The following is a 13,691-nucleotide window of genomic DNA, read 5'->3' on the forward strand; positions in this document are numbered from 1 at the left end:
AAGTCCAGTCACAAGTCCCTTCACAAAGCCAGTCATAAGTAACAGGGTGAAAAATGACAAAAGAATGCTTTTGTCACAGCTCATTTGAATAGCTTGTGAGTTGGCTTAAGGCTGACTGACTCGTGAGGGGCTTACAGGGACTTGTAAATACAACACTGGTCTTGAACAATGTTAATCAGCATTAAGGAAACCTCCACATTTTCCACCCACATAATGTCTATTTCCATCAGGATACCAAACTAAAACAGAATTAATGAAAACATGGTCTTAACCACTTCCTTCCGGGGAGCCCGGTACCAGAGACCTTGGCCGTATAAATCGGAACTTTCTTTATAAAAAAAATAAAGTAAATTGCTCGGAATTTTTAGAAAAAGTTTCTTTTTCCCAGCTGCTGGGACTTGTCAGTCAAGGTTCGTATGCTGTCTGAAGAGTGCTGGCCATTTTAGCGGAGGTAATCTGTTATTGTTTTGAAACAGAACCATTGTTTGCCGCTGCCAGCACCCACTGATGATCAGCGGGGACAAAAGCACTCCAGCACTGAGCGATACAATACCGCACAATGGGAGCTCTTTACTGGGCTGCAGGCGTGGCTGCAATACTCACACACAGATGAAGGTTGCCTGTCAGGTAAGACTCACCACAAGACAGTCCTTTGTTTGGGTGTACAGGTCCAGTAAATGAAGACATGAATTTTTGAAGAATTTTGAAAATGGGAAAAGAAAGTGAACAAGCGCCAAGCAGCGGGTGATGCATGCCACTAACTCCACCCGGCATGAAGTGGTTAAGCCTCAGTTTGCAGGATCCAGTCACAAATGTCAATCCTTCCATTAGGCAAAAGGATGAGAAGCCAAGTGATCAAAAAATGCCTAAAAAGTTCAAATAATTACCTTCGGGTTCCAACCAAATCTGGTGCAGCCTGTCGGGGCCAAACCTGAATATCTTGGACTCGATAGATGGGCAGTATCTTTGGAAATAAAAAAAATGGATTTTTCTAAACAGTCTACATCCACGGTAGCATGATGGTGGTGATGATTGCAATGCAGGAATCCTGACATTATTTTAAGGTATCATGTGACATCAAATGGAACTGTGAATTGTACAATCTCTTTAGTGATGTATCTAGGGACCAGACAAAGTTTTATTCAATTTCCTCACACAACCATTTAGGTCTTTTGACACTATCCATAAATGTGACATGCCTCCCCCCAACAGATACAAATTTTGCTCTGCAAATGACAAATACAGAAGTCATAGTGATTTGCAAGATACTTTATAACAAATTCTGATGGTTGAAGAGCAGATGTACCAGGCTTTAATTATTCCTGTCTTTATAAAACTAAAAACCGTTGACATCACAACTAACCTTGGCCCACTGACTGTCTCTTTGATGTGCACGTTTAGATGTTTATTCTCCACAATGATGGGACCAATGCCGGGTGTGGTGTGGGTCAGGTGACATATCACCTGATCTTCAGGCTAGAATTGAACAGAAAGTATGAAACAGCTCTAAAGCAGAAAGTTACCCATGTGTGTTGAATTTGGTGAGCTTTGTTTTACATAGCAATTGTGGATGTGCAGTCCACACATTGCAGGTTGTTTGAGCCTAATGTGGACTAAGCCAGGTCCACACAAGGTTAGCCGCCCCCCCTTCTTGAAAACCCGGTTTAGAGGCATTTTGAGGTTAGGGTTTACTGATAGAAAAATGAAGGAAATTGACAACAAAAAAACAAAGCTTTAAAGAGTGTTTGAAGGGTTAGACAAAAATGGGTACTTTCTCTCATTTTTCTTAACTACAGGAAAACAAAAGAAGTCCACACGAGATATGTGATGCAAATGTGTTTGCAACTCTTTCACCTCATTGGGTAAAGGTATATATTTACAAATGGTAACATGGAGGTGGAAGTTGTGCTCAGGAATGGTGAAAGCTGAAACCTAAAATCAAGCCACACTGTCAAGCACCTTTATTGTCACCCTGTCATTCATGAAGGAGAAGGGAATGGGCGTGGCGTCACCATGGTGCCTCTCGAGTTGGCTGTAGTCAATCGTCCGTCCGTCCAACCTAGGTGGTGTACCTGCAAAATGAAGAAATCAATTAGTTAGAACTTCAATCAAGTTGGAAAATATACCTATCAAAAAACCCAGCTCTTTTTACAACGCCTCCGTGTAACATGGGCTGGAAGTAGGATGGCTTCAACTTGCTTCAATGCTCGAAGAGGGCTCATTTCTATTTTGTTGCTGATGATTGGAAGGCGTTAATTCAACTGGCCTAAGATTGTAAAGTGAGTCTTTCTTGTCAATATGACTTGTCACCAGATCCCACAACATGAGTATTAAGGCCATTTGTTTCAGCCGTTTTGCCTTCCTTTGCATTAGAAAGAGAGAACTGAGCCCTTCATTTCGATGCATCAATCACTTTGATCGCCACACATCATGATAAAAACGAGCTTAATGTGGGTGAAAAATGTTGAGGATTCTTTTAGCACTGACTGAAACAGTGTACCATTCGTTTATTGAAGCGGTTTGGGGGCAACTCATTTTGCTTCATGGCATTACATGGAGTGCTACAGTCAATGGTCTTATTTCAAAAGCAGCTCATTTGGAATCGGAAGTGAGGTGATCCCTCCAAAAACTTTTGTGAACACAGAATGTGTGCGAAAACGCAATAGAGGCGAATTATAGATTACCATCCTTTTGCTCTGACAGGCAGTTCCAAATTATGATTAAAAAAATTCTCGTCACCCTCATTGCCTAAATAAAAAGTACATGTCAAAGTGAGACTTTACCCGTAAATATATCAAAATAGTCGGGCTCCTTCCCATTTCAATGTGTTCCATAAATAAAGTGGATCCTGGAGCATGATCAAGACCAGTCACCTCGTGAATAAAACCCATTGGTGTTCACAAGTTTTGAGCTGTTGGAGTGGTTCAGGACACACAGTTGGTGGACATGCGAGAGTTGCCAACCTGCTTGTACGTGTACCAAGTCAAAGGTGTGCACATGTGGTGTGTCGGCCCAGCAGGATATTGTGGCTCTCTTATTCAGGTAGAAAGCTCACAAATCCTAAGTCAGCTCCCTCTACCTGTCTTCAGCCTTCCTAGCGTGAAGCCTGCCGACTCCAGTGTCTTTGCCAAGCCAATGGTCGGTTCGTCGTTCAGGCGTCCAGCCGGCCGTTCATCTAATCCGATCTGAATCACGCCTCGCAGGAAGGTACCCGTGGTCAGGACCACTGCTTTACTGCTCACGCGGCTTCCATCCTCTGTTTCATTCCAGGCAAAATCACAAAGCATGGATAAAGCCATACAAGTCTAACGTTAATATTTAATATTAAATAACAGTATTACTAATATCTTTGTTTTGGGTGCTCACATCTTCAACTCCTTAAACTTTGTTTCAGTGAAATAACATGAGTCGTTCACAATTCACCGTGTGCCTACAATCGTAACTTGCCATAAAGAGGTCTTCTTTTTATCTTCAAGGATATCAAGCATCTTCCCATGGTCTGTCAGTGATAACCTCCACATAGAAAACTCAACAGTCTACTCGTCCAATTACACTCAAGTACTACAAACATGTAGAAGGATTTATTTAAAGCTGTTTCTGCATGACATTTACACTCAAGTTGCTTGTGTCTTTCTGGAGCTCTGGAGGACATAATTCTGATCATTTTGGGTGAAAGATGAGCAGGAACATGTCAAACATTTGTAAAAGGGCACAAAAATAGCTTGACAGTCTTTTACCCAAGTTTTAAGTACACAATCAACACAGCCTTGTTTCTTGGAGTTGATTTAAGCAACACAGTGAACTTGGTAAATTAAAACAGTATCCATCTACATTATTGGTGACTGACTGAAAACAAAACAAAATTTCCAGAAAATGTAACTCAACCAAGAAACTCTCCACATCTTCTTATTTTCTACTCACAAGGGAATTTTAAATATGCATTTGAATTTCAATGATATTGTTGCAGTTTACTATAACAAGACAACAAAGTAAGCACTCACTGAGAATGACTCCGTAGCACCCCTTCTGTGCAATGGTATCCTCCCTCTCGGCTTGCACATCTCCTATGATCAGATCTTCCACTGGGGAGGCTTTCACTGTGAGATTAGGGGTGTTCAGTATCTCCTCTTGCATGTGTTTCCTGTACAAGTCCCTGTCAACTTGGGCCCTCAAACCCTACATTAAAAAAAGGGGGGTCAATACCAGCTATTTTGAACCCCAAAATGTAACATGATAAATGATTTAATACAGTACCGCTAAGCCATCACTGCCTCATGCTAATAGTTGACATAGTGCGACTCAATACATAGAGACCACTCACGGCTGTAAATCGCTGTACATGTACATGTACCCTGTCTGCGCATTCACAACCAAATCTTGTGACTGTCTTTTTGTCACTACATGAAAAGCGGCAATCAGTTAAACATACCCTCAGTGTGTTGACTGGCATCAATTTAGCCAGTGATGAGACAACACATTTCAGGCAAGGCAGGAAAAATACATTATCAGGGATTAAAAAACTCTTTCTACCAACACTCGTTTGAACATCACACAGGATGCCAGTGTTAGAACAAGAGGGGCTGTCTGTTACCTAGCAACACTCTGCCATTTGGTAGACATACTTTTTAGTTTTTGATTTATTTCTGTGCATCCAACAGTGAATTCTGTGCCAATCACATGATGAAATAATAATTAACAAAACAATGAAGAAACGTACTGTTTTAGAAGTGGGAGGAAACCTCAGATGAATATTCCAGGGGAATCAGGTAGGGACCGAAACCAAATCCACATGTGGACTGAGCAAGGAATCGAACCCGGACCACAGAGGTGGAAGGCGAGGACAGAACCACTAATTACAGCAAGCGAGGCCTGATGACAGTGTTGCAGTCGAGTTCGTCAGAAGTCCCCGCAAGCCCATTATTAGTCTTCATTTTTAAGCAACATAACAAGCTATAGACCTTTATCATAAAGCTACCATGTTTGTCTAGTTTCCTGTACACTCATTGGCAATGGTAACACAACTTCACATAAAAGGGAACAGACTATTTCGCCATGGAGCCTCAGTTTGTTTATGCTGCTTTGAATGGTAGAAATGCAAGGTGGCTGCCGCATGATAGAAGTCTATTCAAATGAAACTGTGCTATTGTTCACCCTCACTCGTTTTGTGTAAGGACTTATGATGGACTTAACCACAACACTGACTGGTAGATGCACACGAGGAACACAACATACCCAAACATGCATAGACCAGTGACAAACGCACAGTACCAAGGATGTTTGAGGGTCAACACAGCCTGTCTGTCTGTAATCACTGAGGGTTTAGGAAGGAAATCAAGAACACACAATAAAGATGTATGCATTAAAAAAGCATAGCACTACCAAATGCTTACCCATACGGCCGGTCCCTTTCTCCTGTTGAGCACTTTGAACTGAATCCCTGACTTATCTGTAACAACATAAATACATTTACCGGATGATTCCATGGGTAACAGGCCGACAGACTGGAGGGGCTTTTCACAATGTACATGTATTCTTTTAAATCATGTGGTGGTATAAGTTAGGATCTAAACTCTAGTGCTGTCTCTTTGTTGGAAGTGTCCCTCTGTCTTGGAGACTTCTGCTGAAATTTGGACTTCGAAAGGCTCACATAAGGCTATGTGTTGCCATGGTAACAGACTAACACCTATGCAACCTCCCTTGTGGCATAGAAATCACTGAAGTAGGCAAATGAAAAAGTAATCCCAAAAATACTATAAAGATAGGTCCTTGCTATCTGTTAATGTCCGTAGCTTTCCCAAATAACTGTCTTCATAATAGTGCCCCACATTATCAGTTATCAGGATGACAAATTTTCATGGAAATGCCCCTCCAACTTCTTGGTTTTGCCAAGATTTTGACTTTCAAAGACACTGCCCACTCTTCAACCTGCAAACTCCAGACACACAAGAAGATGTAGGTCAGTGTCATGTGTTATTTCAATGGAGCTCATAGCAATGCTGAAACAACATTTGATACACGTGACCATTTGCCACTATGAGCTGACTTACAGCAACTGTGACATCATTCTGAGCAGAAATCTGAAAAAAAGATTTTTGATTGGTTGATGGGTGTCAGCTGACCACACTGGCAGCTGACCACATCTACAGAACCAAGGCAGCATCTACAGCATGCATGTCAACGAGTGACTCAGGCCAGGATGTTCTGAATTATCGAACCCTCTATTGATTTCAAATGGGCAGGCTCAGTTTTTCCCTGTGTTTATGCAAAGTGATATATGAAGCTGAATAGTTACTGAAAATATCTGCATATCGTTCGAAGTTGATTATCAGTGTGTTTGTTCCAAGACGTGAGCATGATCTGAAACAAATGACTGACCAGATTTGTCTCACGCATGTGACAAATGACAGATCAATGACAACCTGACTGATTACACTTGTCGTGCGAATGTGACAAATGACAGACCACTGACAACCTGACCGACCAGACTTGTCTGGCATATGTGACAAATGACAGACCAATGACAGATCAATGACAACCTGTACCTGCTATCCTGGCACAAAGTCCATCCAGTGCGTCTACCTCCCTCATCAGGTGACCTTTGCCGATGCCCCCAAAAGAGGGATTGCAGGACATCTCGCCTGAAACCACCAAAAACTCAGCTGATAATGGCAGAATATGACAAGCAAGGTGGTGCGCCTCTTGAAATGCATAGTAGTCACACATTTATCATCCAGCCGGTGATGAGCTAACATTATTTATAACAATAAGGAAAGTAATCCAACACACTGTATATGCACTAGGGTAGGAACGAGAGCTGCAGCTCATGTGGTCAACCCTGAGACTGGTAAAGGATTGAGAATTGTTGGAGTAGACGGAGCATCCTCATAACCTCCCACAATTTACCAATGGTTTCTATCTTGTGAGTGAGCAGCAGAGTCTGGGCACCAGTCCTGGCAGCGGCTGCTGCGGCCTCGCATCCTGCATGACCACCCCCGACCACCACCACATCATAATGACACTGGCTGAGACTGCCGCTGGCTCCGTCTGAAATATAAAACATCTCACTGATCAGTGAAAAAAAGACTTGTTACAACTGGGCTGCACTCAACAGAACTATACTATTTAAGGATGTACACGTATGGACTCAATCAATGACAACAGTATAAATACACAGGGTATGCCGAAACCAGCATGTGTAATGCACTACTGATTATGCCATACACAGTATTCGGGTAGCAGGCAAACCTTCAAAACATATGAGAAAACAAAAAGGGCAAGAACAACACAAAACCTGATCCCAGTGCTAGATTGAAGTGATAAGGACAACCATACACGCACTTTAGTGACAATAATGCCATGTGTTAAAAAAAATTCATGTTTTTAAGTGAAGCTAAGCCTCACTGTCTAGTTCATGACTGGTATTATACCAAATGCTTGCCTACTGCAATGGTTATCGATGTCCAGGAAACCATGAGGCCAGGTGGTATTGTGCCAATTCTTTTTCAGACCCTCTTGTCCTGATCACCCTTTTGATGGATTCTTATGTAATAGTTACACGGAAAAAACAACAATAACAATAAATGGTTGTCTGACCGTTAACCATATGCTGCCGGTTTAATTTGAAGTTGCATGGCATATACCTGGGAGATTTTCAAGATTTTCCGTTTTCAAAATTCTTCAGAAATTCATGACTTCATTTAATGGACATTTACACCCACACGAATGATTGTCTGATGGCTACACTAATCTGACAGGCAACATCTGTTGACGCCCCTGTATTTCAGCAAGGCCTGCTGCCTTGTAAAGAAAGCCCAGATTGTGCGGCGTTACGTAATTTTCTTTAGTCCCCGAAACTGGCCCAGTGCGCAAATGACGTCTTTTCAAATGTGGACCAGATTAGCATACAGTTGTATTGTCTCGCTCATTCCTGCAGTGCTTTTGTCTTTGGTGGTAATCCGCTTGCACTAAATGCCACAAACAGTGGTATAATAATTCAAAACAATGACAGATTTCCTCTGCTATTGACAACTGAAAAAATGTTGGCAATTCCCAGCAGCTTGGTCTTTTGTTCTGAGTACGGTCTTTTGTTACAAGGCCCAGTTCTTTGTCCAATTTCAGACAGCCCAGCTCTGTGTATAAACCTAAGGAGTCTGGTTCCAGAAACCCTGGCAGCAACTACATGTAGTTAAATGACTGCACCACTAATTCCAGTAGCAATATCAGGTTGGGACGTCCAGGTCGAGGAAGGCTTTCTTCTTTGACTCCTCAAAGCCAGGAGTGCATCCCTGAGAGAAGTGGCATGCAAGACCAAATTCAAGCGACAACAATTGTTAACCCCTTCGCACCAGGAACCATTGACAGCCGCGGCTTTGTGTGAGGATTAGTGCATACCACACATACAGTCTATTCACCATGCAGCTGCTGGTTCAATGGGGCCTACTGCTGGACAAAGCCCTCCATTCAGGGCATACCTCAGCCCAGCAGTCACGGTCAAAAGAATTACCAGCGCAAAGGGGTTAATGACAGTTCTTTTGGTTATCGCGCACCATTCAGTCACCTATTGGGTCTGCAGTGGTTCACCATTCTCCTCATCATTTTATCTCAATTGTGTTGCTTCATCCTCGACAAGACGAAATAGCTGGACTTCTCAACAGCTCACATGTTCACACTTCTTTGCTGATCTAGAAAGTATGTGTATTTATTTCTACATGGATGACAATCCTCCTTGGCTACTCTTGGAGATGGTACAGTGTATATTGTACAATTGTCACACAAACAGTGACCCTGATTCCTAGGTGAGCAGTAAACCCTTGAGACAAGATTTAGTCTCTCCCTACCTGAGCCCTTCGTGATGGAGCGATGCCACTGTTGCAGATGCTCCAAGAGCTTTTGCGTCTTCAGAAATGACAGCCTGCATCGAAGTCTTGCTGTGTGGCACGACATCATTCTTCATTTAAACCATGCAGTCAATCGGGGGTTGATTCAGTGCTGTTTGTAAGAATATTGTTATCATTATTCTATAATTATTCAGGCCTTACTAAATGTTTTTGTCTCTACAAGTGCTTCTGTACCCCTTCCCCCCTCCCTAAAATCAGAAGGATTTCCAGAACTGGACATCCTGCGAAGAAACCGCATGAAACTGGTCTGGAAAAGCAATGAGTTTTTAAGAAATTACTTCAATATTTTCCCTTCTCAATGAGACATTTAAGGACATACTATCGCTTTCTAATGGCTAATACGTCAGTTCAAGGAAAAATTACTTATGCCCAATGTATGGATTTCTTTGGTCAATGACTGAAATTGTCAAAGGACAATACATTTCCTTTGACCTAGTCCCTAGTACTGTGGGAGCACCCTAACGTGGTGTGGCCCCTAACGTGGCGTATCTTAATTTTTTCACCACTAGTGCCTTGTTACAGCAACACCTTTACCCTAAATTTCATAATAAGACCAATTTCATTGAGCTCTCTTTAAACACTACAAAGTTCCAATGGAATCCTGTTTTGACCTAATTTTCCCATTTTATTTCAAAATGCCCGATGAACTCTATTAAAATGCACCCATACACATAAGAAAACAATTTTCTCACAAACATGTATTTGGGAGGGTGGAGGTAACATACATATAATAATGATTTATCACATTTTATCAACGTTTAAGAAATTCTTAAATGTTAATGTGGGACTTTCTGAGATTTGTTGAAATAGGGAACACTCAGCTGAATTTGTGTTTAATTTCCGGACATCACCATTTTTGAATTTCAGACTAAATTTCACGACATAAGTTTTTTCAACAAAGAGGGTAGGCAACACTGCACTAGGGAATGCTGAAGTGCACCATGTTAGGGATTCCACCACCTTGCTCAGCTGCTACATGTAGGTACATGTACATGTACCGAATTGTTATATTGGAATCATGGAGGTGTTTCAACTGTGCAGTAATACTCTTTTGTAAAGGTACATGTGCATTTACATTGCTGAGAAAATGTTACGTTCATGAAATTGAGAAAGTCAAAAATGCAGATGTCATGTTTACAAAGATGTTACACTTGAATAAAAGAAAACTAATATGTAAAACTCTGTATTTTTCACTAGCTTTTCAAATAGAACCTAGAACTTTTTTCTATTAAGTAGCATTCAAAAATTCAAACGTGAAAAAATGCACTTGCATGTGCCAGTTTAACTCCAGTTTTATTAACTTTACAAATAAGGCAAAGTGATAAGTAACTCCCCATGCTTAAGCCATATTCTGTTACTGTGTAAGAACTGGATTTTCCAAATTTCTTCTGGAGGGAAGAATTCCATATGCGAAGTTCACTGTAATATCGCGTAATTACTACAAAAGTATCCTTACTTTGATCGCTGAATGAAGACGATTCCAATAGGCATTGAAAAGCTGAACATCATAGGACAGAAATGTGGAGTTTTGGGCACACTTTTGGAGCTACACATGGACCAGGTTTACATCGACAGGCGGCCATCTTTGCCTCTGAAGAACATGGCGAATGCGCACGACGTGTGCGCATGAACCGAATCATATCCGGAAAGAACCATTATGTAACAGGGGTTGGGCTGCCACAAGCACTGAGGTAATTTTATGCATGAATCCGCAACACGAGGAGTGCAGAGGGCCGTCATCTGTCTGGATGGATCTACACAGTTCACGAAATGCTGCGCAATGTGCCCTACTGTACTTGTACATGTACAATTTTTACTTGGGGGAAAATAGTGCGTGGTTTGCGACAATTTTTAAGTTGGACAATTTATTTAGAAGGAAAAAAAGGGGCCCAATTTCTTTTACAGACAGTTTGTAAGTTGGACAATTTGTTTAGAAGGAAAAAAGGGGCAAATTTCTTTTAGAGAGTGCTTGTCAGTTGGAGGAGTTTTTTTCTATATTTATACAGAGGGAAGGGGAAAAGGGAGCTGAAACCTGTCTTTAGATTATTGTGTGGCTATCTGCGCTCTAAAATGTGAGGGGAGGCTTGTACAGGAGAAGAACATCCTTAAGGATTTGATTGAAGTGGTCTACTCCTGCATGTCGGCAGCGCCACATGTATTCGGCCAGGTAGAGCCCAAACTGGTCGCTTCCACTGGTGTGGATAGTCACCTCTCTCACCAATTGCGCGTAAGACTCCAATTCTCGCTCATAGTGCATGTATTGCTAATGGATGAAGCAAGACTCCACCTAGCCTGAGTTCTTATACAGCATTGGACTGAAATTCCTTCTTTCGCACGGCCGACTGCATTTCTACTTGTTCTTTCTCTCTTGGTTTACATACGACGGAGATAACTCATGTCATACAGTCAATTGTGCTCAGACATGTACCTTACCTAGTTGATTTCCTTTGGCACAACCTACTTATATTAACAACGGATAGCCACATTTATTTATATTTAAATATTCTAATTTATACAAATATTTGTGAATAATTACATATTCAGTTTCATAAATATTTAATTTTTTTAAATATTCATCTTGACCTCATCGTGACCTCTCCTTAATTCAACCGTAACTTTATAGGGAACATATCGAGTTCTTCCGGCAACAAGCGCTCGTGTGGCGTGGTCAGTTAGACTGCTGTATTTCTATACCCAACAGTTCTCTTCATTGCAGGTTCGATTCCCCTTTACGACACACTTTGGATTAAATGTATTAAATGTGTATACTAACTGTAATAATCCTTGTACTAATGACAGGAAAACTGTGGAGAAATAAAAGGACGGGATAGTGAAGGAAAAGGAAACGGTAGAGGATATAGTAGGGGAAAAAAAGAACTGCGAAAGGACTCACTTTTTTGCCGTTTTATTGCGTGGGGCCCCTTCTTTTTAAACCTGTCCCCCTAAGTTACTGAACCCCCTTTCACATCTCTATCCCCCCAAAATAAATGTCGCCCCGTTTTAAATCTGTCCTGGAGCAAAAATTTCTCCTAAAAAGTGAACTTCGTATATGGAATTCTTTCCCTTCTGGAAACCAAAAGGCACCTCTGTGTGCCTTTTGACCAATTTTGTTTACACGGGGTCTGACGCTATCTGTTTTTCGAATCCAGCCTCTGAAATAAATTACTGCAATATTGGTGATGCAAATTCTACTCTCTCAATTAAATTTTCCTGTGAAAGCACTCATGAGGTATTTATAGCCTTCCAAAACCTTAAAACAGCGGTTTATACTAGCGGTATAAGACCGATCTTTTCTTTTCCTTCATGTTTCTGACCCATCAAAACTAAAGCTGAGCTATGGAATGGAAGCATATCACACTGTGGCTTTCATCTTGGGGTGACAGGAAAATAAGAAGGAAAAGATTGGAGCTGTGTTGCAATTGGTCAAGCTGTCATGCAGCTAGCCCAAATACTTGGACGTCGTCATTGGATGTTGCGACTTACGTCCAGTAAAAAGTCGTCCAACAAAGTGAAATTTTTTCAACTTTTTTTTTTACATTTTTACCTGGCGAAGACAGTAAAATGTCGTTCGCAAGTGCCTTGTAGCCCAAATTTCATAAATGTTGTGTTGAATGACTAAATATGCCCGCAGACAACATATTTTGCAGGAAATTTTGCGAAACTCCACGCGTTCCCTCACAATTTGTGAACGACCTAGGTTCGTTTAGAAGTACGCATTTGCATATGCGCGAAATGGCCTCAAAGCTCAGCCCACATTCTGTCAGTTATATTATCTAGAGCTAAGTCTAGGTCTTCACTCCACTGGAAATGCGTGGAGACACGCAGACAACAGACTTAGCCGTAGCTTTGGAAGCCTGTTTCGGACACAGCCTTATCTATGACTTCTTCACGCCCACAGCTCTTCTGCGCACATGCGTAAGGGCATGAAGCGGCGGTCGGTTACTATGCATTTTTGATTGTAGAGTAAGTTGGCACAATCAAAACAGCCAAAATGCGTTTATGCAAGTTCGTACATCATGTACATAGCTATCTGGAAAGTTTGTGTAAACCAGTTCTGGACAGCGGTACCTGACGGACCACGACTAACGTTAGACTACGCTATACAGAGAACAGCTACAGGCACGGAAGGCCATGGCCTTGAAAATCATGAAGGCCCTTTACTTAGTACAGACATGGAGGAAGGAGTACAGACTTACAGAACAGGCCTGTGTTTCCCTGGTTACACCAACCGCACCTGTTGATGCTTGAATACTAAAATGACTGGTTCCAATACACAATGGTACAGTACAATACACAATGGCATCAATTTGCAACTTTCTGCGCAAATGATACTCAATATGAAGGAAAACCGTCGACCAGTAAGTCAGCAAGCAGCTGGCTCTGACATTAGTCGGGTTCTTGTCAACGCTTAACATTCTCTAACAAGACGTGACGTCCAGCAGAGAGAGCATACACACGTGAATTTTCAGCGAGTAGTCTGATGTCCCCTTAGTGACCAATCCAAATTACAGATGTGACGTCTAGGAACACGAGAAAGCGTAATTGTATAATCTCTCTCAACTTTTAGCCAATGAGAAATCTTATTACGTCAAAACCCCCTTGCCCTAAGTACACGTACTTTGAAAAACGTGAAGGGTGTAGGGGAAAGTCCATAATCAAAACAGCAAAAAAAAAAAAGGAATAAGTTGCAGAAATCGGTGACAACCACGAAGGACATAATAATTATTGTTTTGCAAAGTAACACCTCACCTTTTTTATTCAAGGGAGGGGAAGGAAAGTGGATTAGTTGAGGGG

The 13,691-nt window shown here is 41.6% G+C and overlaps 1 protein-coding gene across 1 annotated transcript in view; it reads right to left on the reverse strand.

Annotated features, from left to right (window-relative positions):
• mto1 (mitochondrial tRNA translation optimization 1) overlaps nucleotides 1-13,296 on the reverse strand; it is a 23,532-nt gene extending 10,236 nt beyond the window's left edge. Inside the window, exons 1-10 of the mRNA XM_022251685.2 lie at nucleotides 13,094-13,296; nucleotides 8,838-8,988; nucleotides 6,904-7,044; nucleotides 6,543-6,638; nucleotides 5,391-5,446; nucleotides 4,002-4,176; nucleotides 3,080-3,256; nucleotides 1,960-2,072; nucleotides 1,364-1,476; nucleotides 888-964 (exon numbers count right to left, since the gene is read on the reverse strand). Coding sequence (XP_022107377.2) covers nucleotides 888-964; nucleotides 1,364-1,476; nucleotides 1,960-2,072; nucleotides 3,080-3,256; nucleotides 4,002-4,176; nucleotides 5,391-5,446; nucleotides 6,543-6,638; nucleotides 6,904-7,044; nucleotides 8,838-8,946 — 1,057 coding nt within the window. The 5' untranslated portion in view covers nucleotides 8,947-8,988; nucleotides 13,094-13,296. The remainder of the gene's footprint in view (nucleotides 1-887; nucleotides 965-1,363; nucleotides 1,477-1,959; nucleotides 2,073-3,079; nucleotides 3,257-4,001; nucleotides 4,177-5,390; nucleotides 5,447-6,542; nucleotides 6,639-6,903; nucleotides 7,045-8,837; nucleotides 8,989-13,093) is intronic.
• Nucleotides 13,297-13,691: the final 395 nt, after the last annotated feature.

Source organism: Acanthaster planci, linkage group LG09 (genome assembly GCF_054643075.1).
Source record: "Acanthaster planci isolate LZ-2023a linkage group LG09, COTS_SCS, whole genome shotgun sequence".
NCBI lineage: Eukaryota > Metazoa > Echinodermata > Asteroidea > Valvatida > Acanthasteridae > Acanthaster > Acanthaster planci.